General features: G+C 35.4%; 1 protein-coding gene across 1 annotated transcript; it reads right to left on the minus strand.

Annotated features, from left to right (window-relative positions):
- Nucleotides 1–698: 698 nt before the first annotated feature.
- Nucleotides 699–2,408, minus strand: LOC113330679 (thaumatin-like protein 1b). The gene is made up of 3 exons (XM_026577504.1): nt 2,291–2,408; nt 1,488–2,199; nt 699–1,205 (listed from the first exon to the last, which is right to left on the minus strand). The coding sequence occupies exons 1-3, from the start codon at nt 2,346–2,348 to the stop codon at nt 1,013–1,015; spliced, it is 963 nt and encodes a 320-aa protein (XP_026433289.1). The 5' UTR covers nt 2,349–2,408; the 3' UTR covers nt 699–1,012.
- Between the last annotated feature and the right edge of the window lie 16,937 nt (nt 2,409–19,345).

A 19,345-nucleotide genomic window follows, 5' to 3' on the forward strand; every position in this document is an offset into this window, starting at 1 on the left:
GTATCAAGGATTGCAGTTCTTTTCTCAGTCATACCTTCGTCTCCATGCATATACAGACTCCGATTGGGAAGGGGATGTAACGGATAGAAGATCCACATCTGGTTATTGTATTTTTCTAGGAAACTCTCTCATATCTCAGTGTAATAAGAAACAGTCAGTTGTCTCTCGATCTAGTGCTGAGGCTGAATATAGGGCTATGACACACACTACATCTGAAATAGTTTGGTTACGGTGGTTACTGAGTGATATGGGCATCCATCTGACAGGGTCTACTCCTTTATACTGTGACAATAAAGTTGTTATTCATATCACTCATAATGATGTTTTTCATGAGCGTACAAAACACATTGAAATCGATTGTCATTTTGTACGTCATCAGTTCAAAAAGAAGACCACTACACTACCGTACGTCAGCTCGGAAATGCAGCTTGCAGATCTTTTCACCAAGTCATTGTCTTCTCCCAAACTCAAGTTCTTGGCCAACAACCTCAAGATGTGTTATATACCATCTTGAGGTTGAGGGGGGTGTTAGAAGATATGGAATATATATGCAGTTATGATAGAAGATATGGAGTATATATGCAGTTATTTTACTTTCCTTTTGTAAATAATATATTACGCATTCATTAGTTTGTATTTGTAGTTATCTTTTTCCGGTGTTTAGCTTCTTAAATCTTGTATAAGTTGACGTTGTAATCCTTTAATGAATCAATCAAATGAGATAACCATTTTCCTCAACATAATGTTGTCATGATTAATTCTGTGAAAGTAAATGTATAAATGTTGATGGGTCCTCACTCCTCACTATAAAAGACAGTATGCGTGTGATATTGGCTTGGCCATATATGTACACCCTGGAAGAATCCCCGATGGCCTGATACATACCTCGAAAATTGAACCCTGAACTTTTTTTCGTTTCTTTCTTAAATGTTTTAGGCTTCTAATTTTCAATCCCATCAGCCCGTGCTCTGCTACTCATGATGTGATCAAGCCATAACGGCTAGTCTTTTTGTCATAAGCTAGGTGGGACTAAATTGCTGGTACAAAGTGAGATGGAAACAGCCATGACTATTACTAGTAGTAGGATCCTAGCATCCCCATGTTGAAGCCTCGTGGATGACGCGATGCTTGTGTCGTATTCGTCTTGGTTATTACTGTCATTTCCCATAAAATACATAGCTGCCTCTGGATAATTTGATTTCTGACTGCACATACAAATATTGCCAAATTCATCAAGGAAAAAAAAATCACTAGATTACTTACTTAATCCATATATATATATGGCCGTTGCATATCGGAATTTGAGTTATCTAGGAAAATGAGTGAGAATTTTTACGAAACAATTAGTTGTCAGAGCCGACCATTGTACAATTTAACGGTCTTCTAGTTTCTTAGAACTACCAAACGTACTCCATCTTTTTAAGGATTCGAAAAAGTGGAGGTTAATCTAGGGTTATTTTCGGGATAAAATTCGTATGGGGAAGTACCTGTTAGCTGAAGGTTGACAGAAAGTGATAAGGTAATCTGATTGAGAAGAAGCACAAGTAAAGGTACTCGTTCCGTCATCATAGGCGTAGCTGTAGGCACGTGGACAAGCGTGTTTAAAGATCTCCGAATAAGAAGACGGATGGCATGTGTCTGGATTAGCGTAAGCACCCCTGCAACAATATTGATCTTCACCAAACGCTTCACAGGCACTTTTACAAGCTACATTTGGGGTTGAGGAATCTGATGACAGCACCTTCAGTTCAGTTGGACACATCCCATTGAGATCAACAAGGCATCCAGTGGTATTGCAATTACCAGTACCAGCAGACCCATCTTTAGGAACCACTAACATCTGAAGGTTGTAACCATCGACTAAACTCACATCGTAGAAATCTAAACCACCTGAATCGTTGAGTGTGAACTCTGCCAGTGTAGCAGGTGGCGTGGCACCTCCTCCTGCGCATTCAATCTGTCCTGAGCCACAATCACCTGTTACACAAGTGAATTTACCTGTTGTAGAATATTGACTACAAACGGTTCGACCCCAAAAACGACCTGACCATGATGTCGGGGCCGGAATTGACTTAGACTCTCCTTTTTGGAGAACAAAGCCTGTAGTTTCCAACGGTGGTGACCCTGCACTTGCTAACAATCCAGGCCATACCGTGTAACTACAATAGTTGGTAAATGTAAATGTAGTCGAATATACACCTGCAATCAATAAGAATTTTGAGTAAGAATTTGAAAGGGCAAACCACGTACAAGAATTTGAGTCATATATGCAGATTGACTTATTACTTACATTGAATGCTGATGATGGTGAAGATTGTAAGTGAAAGAAAAACTGGTCGTGCTCCCATTGCTGAGGAAAACTAGATAAATGACGAGATCTGTTTTAAATAATTTTAGTGATGATGTTTTTGAAGCTTTAAAACAGAATGTGAGGAAGGGATTTGGTTTGGAATTTATAGACTCACTCTGTCGCTTAAATTTTTTCAAATTTAGTAATTTATTGCCTTTTGTGTGCTGTTAGGATGGTGGTGGGCCCAACTCTGCTATCTTATGTACAGGCCTTGTAATAGCATCCATGTATCTGTCTGTCTCTCTGTCTCACAGATAGAAAGTCACACATCAACTTGCAAGTTCCTAGTTAGCTTCAAAAGACGAACTACAAAGTAATAAGGTGATGGAGATTCCATTATGCATGGAACGAGCCAAGAGATATATGGTGGACCTTGAGCCTTTTCAAAAGGGTACACGGACTACAGAGAAATAACGGACCTTAGAAGAGCAAGGGCTATGGAGTGAGGATCTCATTCAATATGAACGAGCCTCATTCATTTTGCTCTAATTTGATGCTGCTATGGGCAGTGATCGAGTATACTTTCATCCAAAATCACTGGCGCACTCATTGAAACGAGTGAGTGGTGGAAAGTTTCCACTGAACGGTTGATCTTCATCCGTTCAAACAAAACGGCTCCAAAAGTGCCGCTCGCAGTAAAAAAGAAGGAGAAACGGCTAAACATTAGTCTCCCAAACTTATTTTTAGAATTTTATTAATTTAGAACTCTGGAATACGGGACCCACTATTAGGTTTTATTATTATTAAAAAAACAAAACCTATGAGGAGGCATATATTCAATCGCTTGGAGAGAACTTTTTTCTCCAAACGGATAAACATCAGCCGCCGAGTCTTTGATATTAGGCTTCCGTGGTCACAAAAACGCTATTTCACTCAGTCCTCACTCAATTTGGCAGTGAATGAGTGTTAAAAACACTCACTCCATAACCCTTGCTCTAAGGGAGAATGCATGCATGAAAGATAAAACAATTATATCAATATCTCAAATCAATAACTGACATTTTTAGATACTAATTGCTATAAGTTAATAAGAGCTAGATTCTTGATTATTGATTAAAAAAAAACACACTAGTATCTTGATTGAAAAAATCATTTATATTTGTACATAAACGTCTACACAAGCAACATATACAGCGGGGGACAGCCAGAAAAATAACAACATTAAGGGGATTTTAAAAAGAGCGCACAATTGAGGATACTAAAACTAATTGGATATAAATTACTATCTCCATCCAATAGTGTCTGTTAAGGGGTGATTTTTTGGGATGGAAATACTAAAATACTCTTTAGTTAATTAAAATTCATTATGAAAATACTATACTACCCTTACCACAAAATAAAAATCAAAAATTTAAAATCAAAAACCAAAACATATCCCCATCTCCTTCATCGGTTCCCGCACAACACCCTTAGTTAGGGTTTTGATTTTCTTCATCGTTCTTCAATCGTCGATTCAAAAATTTTATTTTCGCTTAACCTACTCGAATCCATAACCATGCCTCCACGAAAGAAATCAGATGCCCAATCAAAGTCAAAATCGATTGCTAAATAAAAATTAAACCAAAGGCTTGCTTTGATTGCTCAAGAGCAAGAAGAAGAAGAACAAGAGGCTTCAGACGATCAACTTCTCGTAAACATGGCTTATGTGAGAAGGTAAGTGATTTTGAACTGTTTTATAAGTGTTTGAATCGATTTATAGCAGTGTGTTTAGGTTAGAATCGTGAACCATAACTCAAACAGTTGAGTTACAGTTAATGCCGACATTGAAATTAGTATGAATACAATGCCAGTACTCGTTTATGGCATTGAATTTAGAATGAAGGAAATGCCGGTATGAAGTTACGACATTGATGTTAGTATGAATATTATGCCGGCTACAAAGCTAAAATCACCTGAAACTGAATGTTCTGTCCCGACATTGATTTTTCGGTTGAATACCATGCCGGTAGTTAGTTACGGCATTGTTTTAAATTTATTCGATTATGCGGGCAGTGCACTTTTAATATACAGGAAAACCCTAGGAATTTGTTGTCAGTACCAGCATTGATTTTAGAATCACCTAAGACTATCGGCATTATCTACAATGCCAGCATCGTGTCCCGGCATAGTGTTTTTGTTAAATTACTATGTCGTTTTTTGGTTTCGGCATGGTTGATATCTTGTGAATCAATACTGGTACTGATGATTCTATGTTGTTATTCAGTATATCTATGCCGACATCAAATATGAAAGTGAGCTGTCTTATATTTATTTGGTGTTTCTTTTGATATAGGGCTAAATCCAAGGAATCTAAGAAAGCAAAAGATAAAGATGATGGCATTAAGAAAAGAAAGAAGAACGATCTTGATACTCCTCAGTCATTGCCTCCTCGAGGGAAAGAACTTGTTCGCAACAAGCGTTTGGGGGCAGGCTCTACAAGAGGGAAAAAGTGGGATAGTGGTGGTGACCGTAGAAAACTCGTAATCCGTGAACCTACTGGAACAGTTGAGCACGATGAGCAAGATGAAGAGAAAACTAAGGAGGAAGATAATGAGGTTGATCCAAGTCAATTAGCAACCCAAAGCGAAGTTGTAGAGGAAGTTTTTGGGCCAAGTCAACAACCGACACAAGGAAAAGTAAAAGTTAAAGGTTCTCACCTTCCTCATACTGATGACATGTACCTGACCTTGATCGTGGTATAATTTGGGGTGAAGCTTCGGAACCGAAAATACTATTTGGCTACAAGGACATGTGGAAAAGAATTCCTGGATAAAGACTAAATCGTCAATCTCACAGGATTGTTTGGGCATACGAAGGACAATGAATTTAATCCCGAAAAAATTCAGCAAATTGCCGCTGCTTATCTGTTGTTCACCTTGGGAACCGTAATATTCCCTGACGCTAGTGATAACAGGGTGCGTATGAACAACCTAAAGTACTTGGATCCCTTGGATAAGATTCATGAGTATTCATGGGGCGCTGCTTTCTTGGCACATTTTTTGGCAGAGATGCGTGTCAATTTATTGAGAATTTCACTGTAATTCAGGTATAGTGAATTACTTTTTGTGATCATTTTCATTAATTTTGTTAGTTTCCAATTATTGTTTTTCTTATACATTTCATTGGAATGATCTTTCATTGGCATATGTGTGGGCTTATGAACACTTCCCAACATTGTTCACGAGGCACAAAAGGTTGAAGTTAATGCATGATTATCAACCGCATCAGCCTCTAGCTCAGAAGTACTTTTTCAACAATGCTTCGAAGCCCAATAACAAAAAACGGTTATTCGCCATGAGAGTGGCTTTGGACTCTGTCGCTTCCCAAGATGTTGTGTTTGGCCCATATAGGAATGCCAGAGGAGTTTACTTTGCAAGGCGTGACAGTGTTTCATTTTACAACGGACCGTTATTTTATCCAAAAGGATTTGTTATGCACAACCCTCGCTGTGTAATGCGTCAACTTGGGTACAAACAGAAAAGTCTTACGGATACATCTTATCAGAAATTCTCACATTACTTTTCTCAATGCCAAGCAAATGAAAAGCATACTCTGGTAGTTAACCACCCAAATCCCCTTCTTGTACGTTGGAGGGAAAGGGAACAACGAGGATTTGTGATGGATAGGGTTGGTTGGGAATTGGCGGAAAATGGTTATGAGTCCGAACCAGACTTCCTCAGAGGTCATTGGAACTACTCGCATCCTTATATTGTACGCCTGCCTATCGTTGAAGTTCCTCCATATGAAGAACCTTCCTCCACCACTCCGGCTGAAACAACTGTACTAGGACTTCAAAAGACCTTTACTTTGTTGGTACGTAATTTTTGATCACTTCTTGTTCTTTTAATATATATATATATATGCACTTATATAAGTGTATATACTAAGTTGAAGTTGAAAAATATGAAAACAACGCCAGCAACTAGGAAAATTGGGAAACTGGTTTAAGTACAAGAACAAGAAAGGAGAAGTGATGACCCCGGAAGAAATGAAGAAAGTCAAGCAAAAGATAGACAAAATTGAAAATCCATAGGAAAGAGACTTGTGGGGCGAAAGGAAGAAGAGGGTACACAAGAATCCAAGGACCGAGTGATCGAAGATGTTTCTTAATGTTTCTTCTATTGTATTAGTTAGGTTTTGAACAATCTAGTGTTGCTAGGTTACCAACTACAACTTTGTACGATTCCTAAAAATAGGAAATTGTAAAGTATTGGTTATATTATTATTTAAAAATTAAGGGTAATTCTAAATCTAGTGTTGGTTTATGTTTGTTTGTATATCTTGAACAATGTGAAACATGTGTTTGTTTGTGTGTGTTTGCTAAACTCTTTGCTTGTTTTGGTTTATGTTTGTTTTTTTTTTCTGTTTGGAACATCTTAACTTTGGAGATGATTTTTTATAAACAATCTAGTGTTGTTATTTGATTTAAAAATCCAAGGTGTTGTGTTTTGAAAGTACCGGCATGGAGGAAAATCGTACAAACTATGCCGGTACTCTAAATTTTCAAAATTTCAGAAATTTCAGAGTTTCGGCATTGAAATATTTTTTGCTACCATGCCGGTAGTCTGCATTTTTCCAGATGCAAAATATTTTTTATCAAAGTTTCGGCACGGTTTATAATTTTATTTCAATGCCGACACATTTACTAATTTATCTGGATATGTTTTCTGAATATCCGACGTTGTTTCAAAAGTTTAGTCTATGCCGGGACCTACTCACGGCATTGTAGTATAGAAACATAATCATGCCGGCATTGGCATCAAAATATCATTTAATGATTACAATTCAAACTTCCAAAAAAACCAAATGTTGCATATTAGTGAACCACATATGTCCAAATTACTCAACAACGCTTCCACACAAATGAACTAGTATGTTTTCTTGGGTAATTGATAGTACCAACGCATCCCAAAGTTGGTGATTCTCCTCATACAATTTCATTCATTCCTCCGAGTCATTAGGAACTATGTACTTGTTTTTAGTCAACGCACAAACCGGTGGCAATGGACAATTTTCCTTGAGTTTTAAAATAATAAATGATTTCCGTTCACGAACGTCAAAAAAATTCTGAAAAAGCGGGGGTCTAACAACCACACCCAATATTTGTCTTAGCAATCTGTATGGACAAACTCCAATATACTTTCTAGAGAATCAACTAGACAATTAGACTCAATCAATAGAAAAGTATATGAAAGAGTTTGTATCTCAATCTCTCGATTTTCTCTATACTCAAGCAAATATAAATTTGTGAGTCTTTATCAAAGAGAGATAACTTGGATGGTACCAAATACCAATATCCAAGTGTCAATCAATTTAAATCAACAACCAAAAGGTCGGATATTCTAATTGATTGAACAACGCACAACCTGTATTATTTCAATTATATAAACAAATATAATGCGGAAAAGTAATAACACAGACAACAGAAATTTTGTAAACGAGGAAACCGCAAATGCAGAAAAACCCCGGGACCTAGTCCAGATTGAACACATATTGTATTAAGCCGCTAGAGACACTAGCCTACTCCAAAATAACTTCGGTCTGGACTGTAGTTGAACCCCAATCAATCTCACACTGATCCAAGGTACAGTTATGCTCCTACGTCTCTGATCCCAGCAGGATGCTACGTACTTGATTCCCTTATCTGATCTCACCCACAACTAAGAGTTGCTACGACCCAAAGTCGAATACTTTAATAAACAAATATGTATCACACAGAAAAGTCTATGATAATAGATAAATCCGTCTCCCACGAATATACCTACGAGTTTTGTTCCGTCATTTGATAAATCAAGGTGAACAGGAACCAATTGATAATTCAGACTAATATTCCCGAAGAACATCCTAGTATTATCAATCACCTCACAATAGTCTTAATCAACGCAGGGAATAGAGATATTCTGGAATCACAAACGATGAGACGAAGATGTTTGTGATTACTTTTTATCTTTCCTATTGAAATCTCAAGCCAATTATTACAATTGTACTCGTACGATATAAACAGCAAGATCAGATCACACAACTACAAGGAAAGTAGTATCGGTCTGGCTTCACAATCCCAATGAAGTCTTTAAGTCGTTAACCTGGTTTAGATGAAGAAACCAAAGGTTAAAGGAGAATCGACTCTATCTTAGCACAATAGTATCACAGAAAATGTGTGGGAATTATGTTTCCCAGTTGCTAGAGTTCTCCCTTATATAGTCTTTCAAATCAAGGTTTGCAATCAATGTTAGCTTGGTAACAAAGCATCCAATATTCACCGATAGATGAAAAACTGATTTAGATTCAAGATAATATTTATCAACCGTTAGATCGAAAACACATCTTGTTATACACAAATGAAATACACGTTCCTGGGCTTGTGTAACCGTACCCAAACTTGTACATTAGCTGGTTCAACAATAGTTAATCAAATGGTTAGCCATATGATTACTTTCATATCAACCATATTCTTCTTCACCATAACTAGTTCAAATGACTCAAATGAACTAGTTAGAGAGTTGTTCAATTGCAAGGAAATCTTATGTACTAGACAAGACACAATTGAAGCAAAAATGATTTGATTCACATGAATCGGTTCATGAACTCTATAGCCACGGTTTGAAATTGCGTTCTTTAGTTTATAAAGATAAGTTCATTAAACATCGTTTTTAAACATAACCTACTCAAGTTCGCAGACTGGGTTCGCGGACTTAAGTTCCCGGATGGAGTTCAAAAACTCCAGAAATTCTCGGGTTTGAGAACTTTGTCGGTTCGCGGACTTAGCTCTTGCAATACTCCGGTTCACTTGATCAACAAAGTTCGCAAACTTCGGTTCAAGCAATAAGGACTTATACATATATGTGTTTACATAATAATGCTTATATCCTCCAAATGGTTATATAGTCTAAACTCTCATTTCAAACATTGAAACATTCTCAAAGGACGTTATATAGTTGTTATTCACAAACCATTTTTCGTCAGAGCAATTTTCAAAGTGATTGAAACATAACATGACTTTCGTCACTAGGTAAAGATGAACTTGGCAAAAGCGAAAGCTTTACCAACACATATTTCGAGAAATAGATAGGCGAGGTAAACTCGGCTCGAAATACCAAATGTGCATAATCTAAGTCTATATAGCAAAACAACTTTTGTCTCAAGATAGGAGATAAATAGACTTTTGAGTGATAGATAAGTTTAAGTCTCCATATACCTTTTAGTCGATGAAGATCTACTAGTTCCTTGAGTAGTCCTTCGTCTTGTATGATGATTTCCATGGAGTTCTTGAGCTCACCACACTTTCTATCCTAGTCCGAGACCTTAGCTATAATAGACTAGAAATCAAGACTTATAGTTTTGATCACTAACATTCACAAACATGCTTGAGATAGCAACGCATGCGAGTTCGACCGAGCAATGCTCTAACAATCTCCCCCTTTATCAATTTTAGTAACAAAACTATCAATGCATATGGAATACAAAAAATATATAAATAAACTTTTGTAACTCCTATTCCACATGCCTAATCTTCAACATTACTTGAAATCTTCGTCACTTCCAAGTACTCCAATGATCCCAAAGGTTGTAAGCTTAGCATCATCGTTGTTGAAAATCCGTAGTTATAACAACGAGAAAACAAGAGTTCTCAATCATTGTTATACAGTGTCATAGTATCATTACACAGCGTTAAAGTTCAATTGTATCACAACTTTAACAACAATACTATGGTGATATGTCACCCCCCCTTAGTCAATAATCCATCTCACATGGAAACCACTCCCCCTTACATAATGATCTGAAAACCATATGTATTTGTTGTGTGAAGTACATATTAATTCTCATCCTTTTTGTCAATAAAATTGGCAAAGGTACAAGAACGGGATCCTAATGAAATTTCCGAAAGAGACATTTCATGACAAAAAGAAAGCATATATCATCTTATTTAGATGCAATCATAAAGTCGAAGCTAAATGCATTCATCAAGGAGTTTATTAAGATACAAGATAACCCCTAAAATATTCCACAGGCGCACTCCCCACAAAGATTTGGCAATTAAGCACAAGTTCAATTAAGAACTCTCCCCCATAATATGTCATTCTCGAAAGAACAACAAGAGCGACCTTAATTTCAAAAAGAAAAGAAGGATTTCTTTCGACATATCAAATCACATACAAGTATGAATTTGAATCCAAAATATGAAATTAATCATAAGAGAACCCATGATTAACTTAATCGGAAATGCTCAACACAAGTAAACTTATGGAGACTTAAAAACACTCAATTAGATTAATCACAAGAAAACCCACAATTAATCTAATCGAAATACACAATCAAACTAATCACAAAAGTAATCAATTTAATTGGCCATGCTCGACACAAAGTATCTCATGGAACAACAACCATGCCAAAACAATGACTCGGTCGATAGAGCTCAACATAAGACACCTTATCGAACAACACAATATGTACACAAATTTTGGATCGGAGATCGACCTAATACGGTGGAATAATCAAGGACTCATTCTATTTTCCATCACCATTTGCACAATGACATCCAATAGACATAATCCTTTAACACAAAAGATTTTAACCTATCTTCCATCAAAATTTGACATAATAGGCTTAACTTTTGTATTTGTCAAAAGTAAATTCATTCTTTCATCAATACATACATATCAACTCACGAACGACTTTACTTTTGACAAAGTATGGGACAATCAAGTTCACAGGCGCAAACACACATATCCCATAACAATATTGCAATATATAAAACCATAAAGATTAATACTGCAAAAATCATATTCCAAACAAATTTAGAATTTAAACCAATAAATCTAAAAACATGAAGATGAAAACGTTGGACATAGCTATGTGTAATCACAATAATGGATATTCCAAACTCTAGTTATTCTTCTAAGAAAAACAAGAAAAATAGAAGATTTACTACGAAATAAGACCTCTAAAGAATTCTTTATTGTCCCCGAACTCCTTGTCGTCAACTGCCATTGGAACATAAGGTTCATTAAGATAGGAGTTTATATCAATAAACCTTCTTGGTTGATGTTGTCGAACCAGGGCCTTATGAATCTCATGAGTCTTATACACAAAAGCCTTTATTTGTTGAATCTCCTTTCACATCTCCTTCAACCCATCAAGAACATCGGAAAACTTCTGAGAATTTGAAGAAACGGCTCTTGGCTTCCTCACATTCCTTCTTTTCCTTTTCAATGTTGGAGATAATGGAGATTTTTTTTTCCTTCGTGATTGATGGCTTAACAATCATATTAACATCTTTTCCATCAGAAGACATCATGCTTGGAGTATCCATAAACATATGGGTTTGTGAGAGGAAATCACAATTTGCTCAACAAGTAGTCTTGAGATAAAAACAGGTTTCAGAGAAGGAAAAAAGAATGTAGGATTTCGAAACCTTTTAACAGGTTCGTACACAATCAATTCTCAACCCTATAAAGAGTAGATTGTCGATAGTACCCTTTCTTTTGTTTGATGGACAAAAAGAAAGAAAATCTAAGAAAAGAAAAAAAAACTTTCCCTAAAGCGTGAGAGGTACAAAATCATTGTCTCTTTTGATCAGGCACATGAGACCAGATTTCAAAACACAACACAGTCAAGTTGCATTGCAGTGAACAACAATTTGTCCACCATTTTCCTCTTGAGAGGAATCCTCATACTTCTATCCATCAAAACGACTCGACCAAACTTTCTTCTCTAATGGTCTTGGTTTATCCTTGGAAACTAACTTCTTGAACACACACTGTATTAAGCCGCTACAACCACTATCCTACTCCAAACTAACTTCGGTCTGGACTGTAGTTGAACCCCAACCAATCTCACACTGATCCAAGGTACAGTTATGCTCCTGCGTCTCTGATCCCAGCAGGATGATACGTACTTGATTCCCTTAGCTGATCTCACCCACAACTAAGAGTTTCTACGACCCAAAGTCGAAGACTTTAATAAACAAATCTGTATCACACAGAAAAGTGTATGATAATAGATAAATCCGTCTCCCACGAATATACCTACGAGTTCTGTTCCGTCTTTTTATAAATCAAGGTGAATAGGAACCAATTGATAAGACGGACTTATATTCTTGAAGAACAGCCTAGTATTATCAATTACCTCACAATAGTCTTAATCGACGCAGCGAAAAAAGATATTCTGGAATCACAAACGATGAGACAAAGATTTTTGTGATTAATTTTCATCTTGCCTATTGGAGATAGAAATCTCAAGCCAATTATTAAAATTGTACTTGTATGATAGAAACAACAAGATCAGGTCACACAACTACAAGGAAAGTGGTATCGGTCTGGCTTCACAATCCCAATGAAGTCTTTAAGTCGTTAACCTGGTTTAGAAGAAGAAACCAAAGGTTAAAGGAGAATCGACTCTAGCTTAGCACAACTAGTATCACACAAAATGTGTGGGGATTAGGTTTCCCAGTTGCTAGAGTTCTCCCTTATATAGTCTTTCAAATCAGGGTTTGCAATCAATGTTAGCTTGGTAACAAAGCATTTAATATTCACCGTTAGATGAAAACCTGATTTAGATTCAAGATAATATTTATCAACCGTTAGATCGAAAACATATCTTGTTATACACAAATGAAATGCACGTTCCTGGGCTTGTGTAACCGTACCCAAACTTGTACATTAGCTGGTTCAACAATAGTTAACCAAATGGTTAGCCATATGATTACTTTCATATCAACCATATTTTTCTTCACCATATCTAATTCAAATGACTCAAATGAACTAGTTAGAGAGTTGTTCAATTGCAAGGAAATCTTATGTACTACACAAGACACAATTGAAGCAAAAACGATTTGATTCACATGAATCGGTTCATGAACTCTATATCTACGGTTTGCAATTGCAGTCTTTAGTTTATAAATATAAGTTCGCTAAACATCGTTTTGAGACATAACCTACTCAAGTTCGCGGATTTGGTTCGCGGACTTAAGTTCCCGGATGGAGTTCACAAACTCCAGCAGAAACTCTCAGGTTTGATAACTTCGCCAATTCGCGGGCTGAGCTCACGCAGTACTCCGGTTCACTTGATCAACAAAGTTCATAAGTTTCGGTTCAAGCAATAAGGACTTATATATATATATATATATATATGTGTTTCCATAATAATGCTTATATCTTCCAAATGGTTATATAGTCTAAACTCCCATTTCAATCATTGAAACATTCTCTGAGGACGTTATATAGTTGTTATTCACAAACCATTTTTCGTCAAAGCAATTTTCAAAGTGATTGAAACATAACATGACTTTCGTCACTAGGTAAAGATGAACTTGGCAAAAGTGAAAGCTTTACCAACACATATTTCGATAAATAGATAGGCGAGGTTAAAGTCTTTCGTCACTATATAGCAAAACGACTTTTGTCTCAAGATAGGAGATAAACAGACTTTTGAGTGATAGATAAGTTAAAGTCTCCACATACTTTTTAGTTGATGAAGATCCACCAGTTTCTTGAGTAGTCCTTCGTCTTGTATGATGATTTCCATGGAGTTCTTGATCTCAACTACACTTTCTATCCTAGTCCGGGACCTTAGCTATAATAGACTAGAAATCAAGACTTATAGTTTTGATCACTAACATTTACAAACATGCTTGAGATAGAAATGCATGCGAGTTCGACCGAGCAATGCTCTAACGATCTTCCCCTTTGTCAATTTTAGTGACAAAACTATCAATACATATGGAATACAAAAAAAATATAAATAAACTTTTGTAGCTCCTATTCCACATGCCTAATCTTCAATATTACTTGAAATCTTCGTCACTCCCAAGTAATCCAATGATCCCAAAGGTTGTAAGCTTAGCATCATCGTTGTTGAAAATCCGTAGCTATAACAACGAGAAAACAAGAGTTCTCAATCATTGTTATACAGTGTCATAGTATCATTACACAGCGTCAAAGTTCAATTGTATAACAACTTTAACATCAATACTATGGTGATATGTCACTCCCCCTTAGTCAATACTCCATCTCACATGGAAACCACTCCCCCTACATAATGATCCGAAAACCATATGTATTTGTAGTGTGAACTACATATTAATTCTCCCCCTTTTTGTCAACAAAATTGGCAAAGGTACAAGAACGGGATCCTAATGAAATTTCCATAAAAGACATTTCATGACCAAAAGAAAGCATATATCATCTTATTTAGATGCAATCATAAATCTGAAGCTAAATGCATTCATCAAGGAGTTTATTAAGATACAAGATAACCCCTAAAATATTCCACATGCGCACTCCCCACAAAGATTTGGCAATTAAGCACAAGTTCAATTAATAACTCTCCCCCATAATATGTCATTCCCGAAAGAACAACAAGAGCGACCTTAGTTTCAAAAAGAAAAGAAGGATTTCTTTGGACATATCAAATCACATACAAGTATGAATTTGAATCCAAAATATTAAATTAATCATAAGAGAACCCATGATTAACTTAATCGGAAATGCTCAACACAAGTAAACTTATGGAGACTTAAAAACACTCAATTAGATTAATCACAAGAAAACCCACAATTATCTAATCGAAATACACAATAAAACTAATCACAAAAGTAATCAATTTAATTGGTCATGCTCGACACAAAGTATCTCATGGAACAACAACCATGCCAAAACAATGACTCGGTCGATATAGCTCAACATAAGACACCTTATGGAACAACACAGTATGTACATAAATTGTGGATCAGAGATCGACCTAATACCGTGGAATAATCAAGGACTCATTCTATTTTCCATCACCGTTTGCACAATGACATCCAATAGACATAATCCTTGAACACAAAAGATTTTAACCTGTCTTCCATCAAAAATTGACATAATGAGCTTAACTTTTTAATTTGTCAAAAGTCAATTCATTCTTTCATCAATACATACATATCAACTCACGAACGACTTTACTTTTGACAAAGTATGGGACAATCAAGTTCACAGGCGCAAACACACATATCCTGCAATATATAAAACCATAAAGATTAATACTGCAAAAATCATCTTCCAAACAAATTTAGAATTTAAACCAATAAATCTAAAACACATGAATATGTAAACGTTGGACATTTAAGAGACTCTTAGGTGCGATTTTTTCTCTACAACTCGGCGACGGAATCGGCGACGACTCGGAGAAATTTTTTCTTCTCTTTTTTCGATTTGTGAGAAAATTTTTCATTAATTCAGGTGATTTCAACTGATAATTTCAATGATTGGTGATAATTTTCTCTTACAATCTTGGTATGAATCAGTTCTTGTACTTTGTTTATGTTAATTAATATTCAATCGATCCAATCTGAATCGAAGATGGATAATAATAGTTTTAGTTTCTTTTCTTCTGGATCTAACGAGAAAAGAGTTGAGAATGTAATTCCTCCAGTAATACCATCGTTATATATCTCTGATGAGGATATTGATGAAGGTCTTGATGAGTGGAAATATAGTTCTATTGGGAGGTTAGATTTGGTTAAGATGAAATTTGCATATGATGTTGAAGCTTTGAAGAAAAAATGGAATACTACTGGTAGATATCAAATGATTCCTTTGGGAAAAGGTTACTTCATTATTAAGTTGACTAATGAAGTTGATATGCAATACATTTGGAATGGTTTCTGGCAAGTTGATGCTCAAACTCTTAAACTGAGGTTTTAGGAACATAATTTCAATCCTGGTGCTCAAAAATCAACTTATTCTTTTGATTGAGTTAATTTTCCAGGATTAGGAATTGAGTATTGGAAGGAAAAAATTCTAAGTTATTTGGGTGATGCTGTAGGAAGAGCCATAAAAATGGACGAAGTAACTCTTAAAATGGAAGTTGGATATTATGCTATTGTCCTTGTTGAGGTGGATTTAGCAAATACAATTCCACGCCATGTGTTGGTAAAATCAAAGTATGGTAGTTTTGAGCAAGAAGTTCAAATTCCCAATTTACCAAGTTATTGTAATCATCGTAAGGTTGTGGGACATTTAGTTTCTGAATGCAGGATTTTGAGAAAAAAGACAGTACAAAGTGAAAAAGTTGATGAGAATCAATATGTAGTACCAAAGAAAGTTTGGAGGAAAAAAACAAAGAAGAATCAGCAACAAGTTGGTTTTGATATCTGTTCAACTTCAAGACCTCTTTCTCCAAGTAAGAATTTAGGTAATTCTGATGTTAATAATATTCCAAATTCTATTCATGAAGAATTGTTAAGTGATAATGAGACAGTGGATGTTGTTATACCTCCCATAATAAGAAGTAGTCAGAATCATTCTGATGTTTCTTTTGGTGATATTAATTTCAATAGTGAATTTCCTGAATTTTCAGTGAAAAGATTATTACATATAGAAAATAGTATTCCTCCTATTCTGGAGGGTAATAATGTTTTTCAAAGTGGAAGTGTGGAGGAGAATTTAGTTACACAAATTGGTAATATTGGTACTGAAGTACAAAAATTCACTGCACTTGGGTCTCCAAGTAAGTTCAACTTTCTAGTTGATGTGGTTGAAGAACAGATAATTGTGAACAAGGAAACTGCTGAGAAAATTACAAATGAAGTGAGCAAAGCTAGTAAAGGTAAAAATTATGGTATTCTCCCTATTTCTCCAACTAAAAAATAGCCTTCAGATAATTTAGTTAAACAAATTAAAAGGATGAGGAGTCCTGGGTATTCTCAACTTTCTTTGCATAAATGAGAGTTGCTTTCTGGAATATCAGAGGCTTGCAGAGAATACAAGCCAAAGATAAACTCAGAAGTTTAGTTAAAAATTTTAATCCTTCTTTACTTTGGATAGCAGAGCCTAAAATACATACTTCTGGAAAATATGTTAAGAATTTGAAATTGCCTGGTATGAATCAAATGGTTATTACTAATGCTAATGATGGTAGAAAATCTAATATATGGTTATTTTGGAATTCTTCTATTTCAACTCCCCAAATTATATCAAAAACACCTCAAGCTATTACAATGAAGGTTGGAGATGTTCTAGTAACTAGAATTCATGCAACTTGTTTAACTGTTGAAAGAAGATAATTATGGGAGGAATTGAAGAGAATTCAGGATATGGATTGTCCTTGGCTTGCAATAGGAGATTTTAATGTTGTTTCCAATGCAGATGAAAAATTTGGTGGTAGGAGACCCTTAACAGTAGCTATGCAAGATTTTAGAGATTGTTTGAATATTTGTGAACTAATACAAGCTCCCAGAACTGGTATTCAATACTCGTGGAGTAATAACAGAGATGGAAAAAGAAGAATTTTATGTGATTTAGATAAAGATTTTTTTAATGTTAAATGGATGGATAAATTTGATGGTTGGCAATACAAGGTGGGTGCTAGAGGAACTTCAGACCATGGTTCTTTAACTGGAAATACAGTTGAGGTTCCTAAACCAAAAAATATTCCTTTCAGATACAAATCTATGTGGACTTCTCATCCTGATTTTATAAATGTGATACAAAACTCTTGGGAAGAAAATGTGAATGGAAATCCTGCTTTTGTGTTCATGGCTAAATTAAAGAGATTCAAAGAGTATGTTAAAAAGTGGAATTAGGAAGTGTTTGGGGATTTGAATGTGAAAATGACACACACTGACAAGGAGGTAGAAAAAGTTGTTATTCAATCTGATGCAGATCCTGAAAATGTTGAGTTTCTTAACCACTTAGTAACAGCTAGCGGTAAACAAGAACTAATTTCACAACAATATAATGAGTTGCTGAGGTCTAAATCTATAGTTCAATGGATAAAGGAGGGGGGAGAAAATTCTTGTTTCTTTCATACTTCAATGAAGATCATAAAAGTTCATAATAGCATTTTGGAGACGGAGGATGATAATGGGAATATGGTGACTGATCAATCTCAAATAGTTGATACGTTAGTACAACATTTTCTAACAAAATTTGAGTATCAACCCATCAATTATGATGAAAAACTTTTTGAAGCAATACCAAAGATGATAACTTAAGAAGACAATGTTTTACTTGATGCCATTCCTTCTTCTACTGAGATCAAGGAAGTTGTACATGGTTTAGATGCAAATATTTCTCCAGGTTCAGATGGTTTTCCTGGAAGTTTTTACAGATTTGCCTGGAATGTTGTTGGACAAGATCTAATAAATGCCATACAATATTGTTGGAGGTGCGGGTTTATTCTAAAAGGTATGAATTCAAATTTTTTATTTCTTCTTCCTAAAATTCAAGGTGCAAAAAAGGCATAGCATTTCAGACTTATAGTGCTTGCTTATTTCAGCTTCAAGATAATAACAAGGATTATATCTTCAAGAATAAGTACTGTAATTGAGAAAATAGTTTCTTGTCAACAGGGAGCATTTATAAAAGGTATAAACATACATGAAAAAATAATTTTAGCTTCTGAGATAATAAATGAGTTGGATGTTAAAAGAAGAGGAGGAAACATTGGTCTGAAATTGGATATTACACAAGCATATGATTCTTTGAGCTAGAATTTCCTCTTCAAAACTTTAAGAAAATTTGGCTTTTCAGAAGTTGGAGTTAATTGGATTAGAATTCTCTTTGAGTCAGCAAAAATCTCAGTGTTAGTGAATGGTGGACCTTGTGGCTTCTTTTCAGTTGGAAGAGGACTTAGACAAGGTGACCCATTGTCACCTGTTTTGTTTGTTATAGCTGAAGAGGTGTTGAGTAGAAATATTTCTAAATATATTCAAGAAGGGAAGATAATACCAATGATTAACAGGAATGGTTGTAGACCTTCACATATGTTATTTGAAGATGACATTTTTGTCTTTTGCAATGGACAAAAGAAATATCCTGACAATCTAATGAAACTGTTAATAGAATATCAAAATGATTCAGGTTAAGTGATAAATAAAGTGAAGAATAAGTGCTTTGTTGGTGGCGTAACTGAAAGTAGGAAAAGAGCTATTGCTGAAATCTTACAAATTGAATTGTCTGAATTTCCTGACAAGTATCTGGGAGTGGTTTTATGTCCTGGAAGAGTTAAGAGATATCAAGTCTGGGAGATGGTGGA

Source organism: Papaver somniferum, unplaced genomic scaffold, assembly GCF_003573695.1.
Source record: "Papaver somniferum cultivar HN1 unplaced genomic scaffold, ASM357369v1 unplaced-scaffold_118, whole genome shotgun sequence".
In the NCBI taxonomy this organism is placed as follows: domain Eukaryota; kingdom Viridiplantae; phylum Streptophyta; class Magnoliopsida; order Ranunculales; family Papaveraceae; genus Papaver; species Papaver somniferum.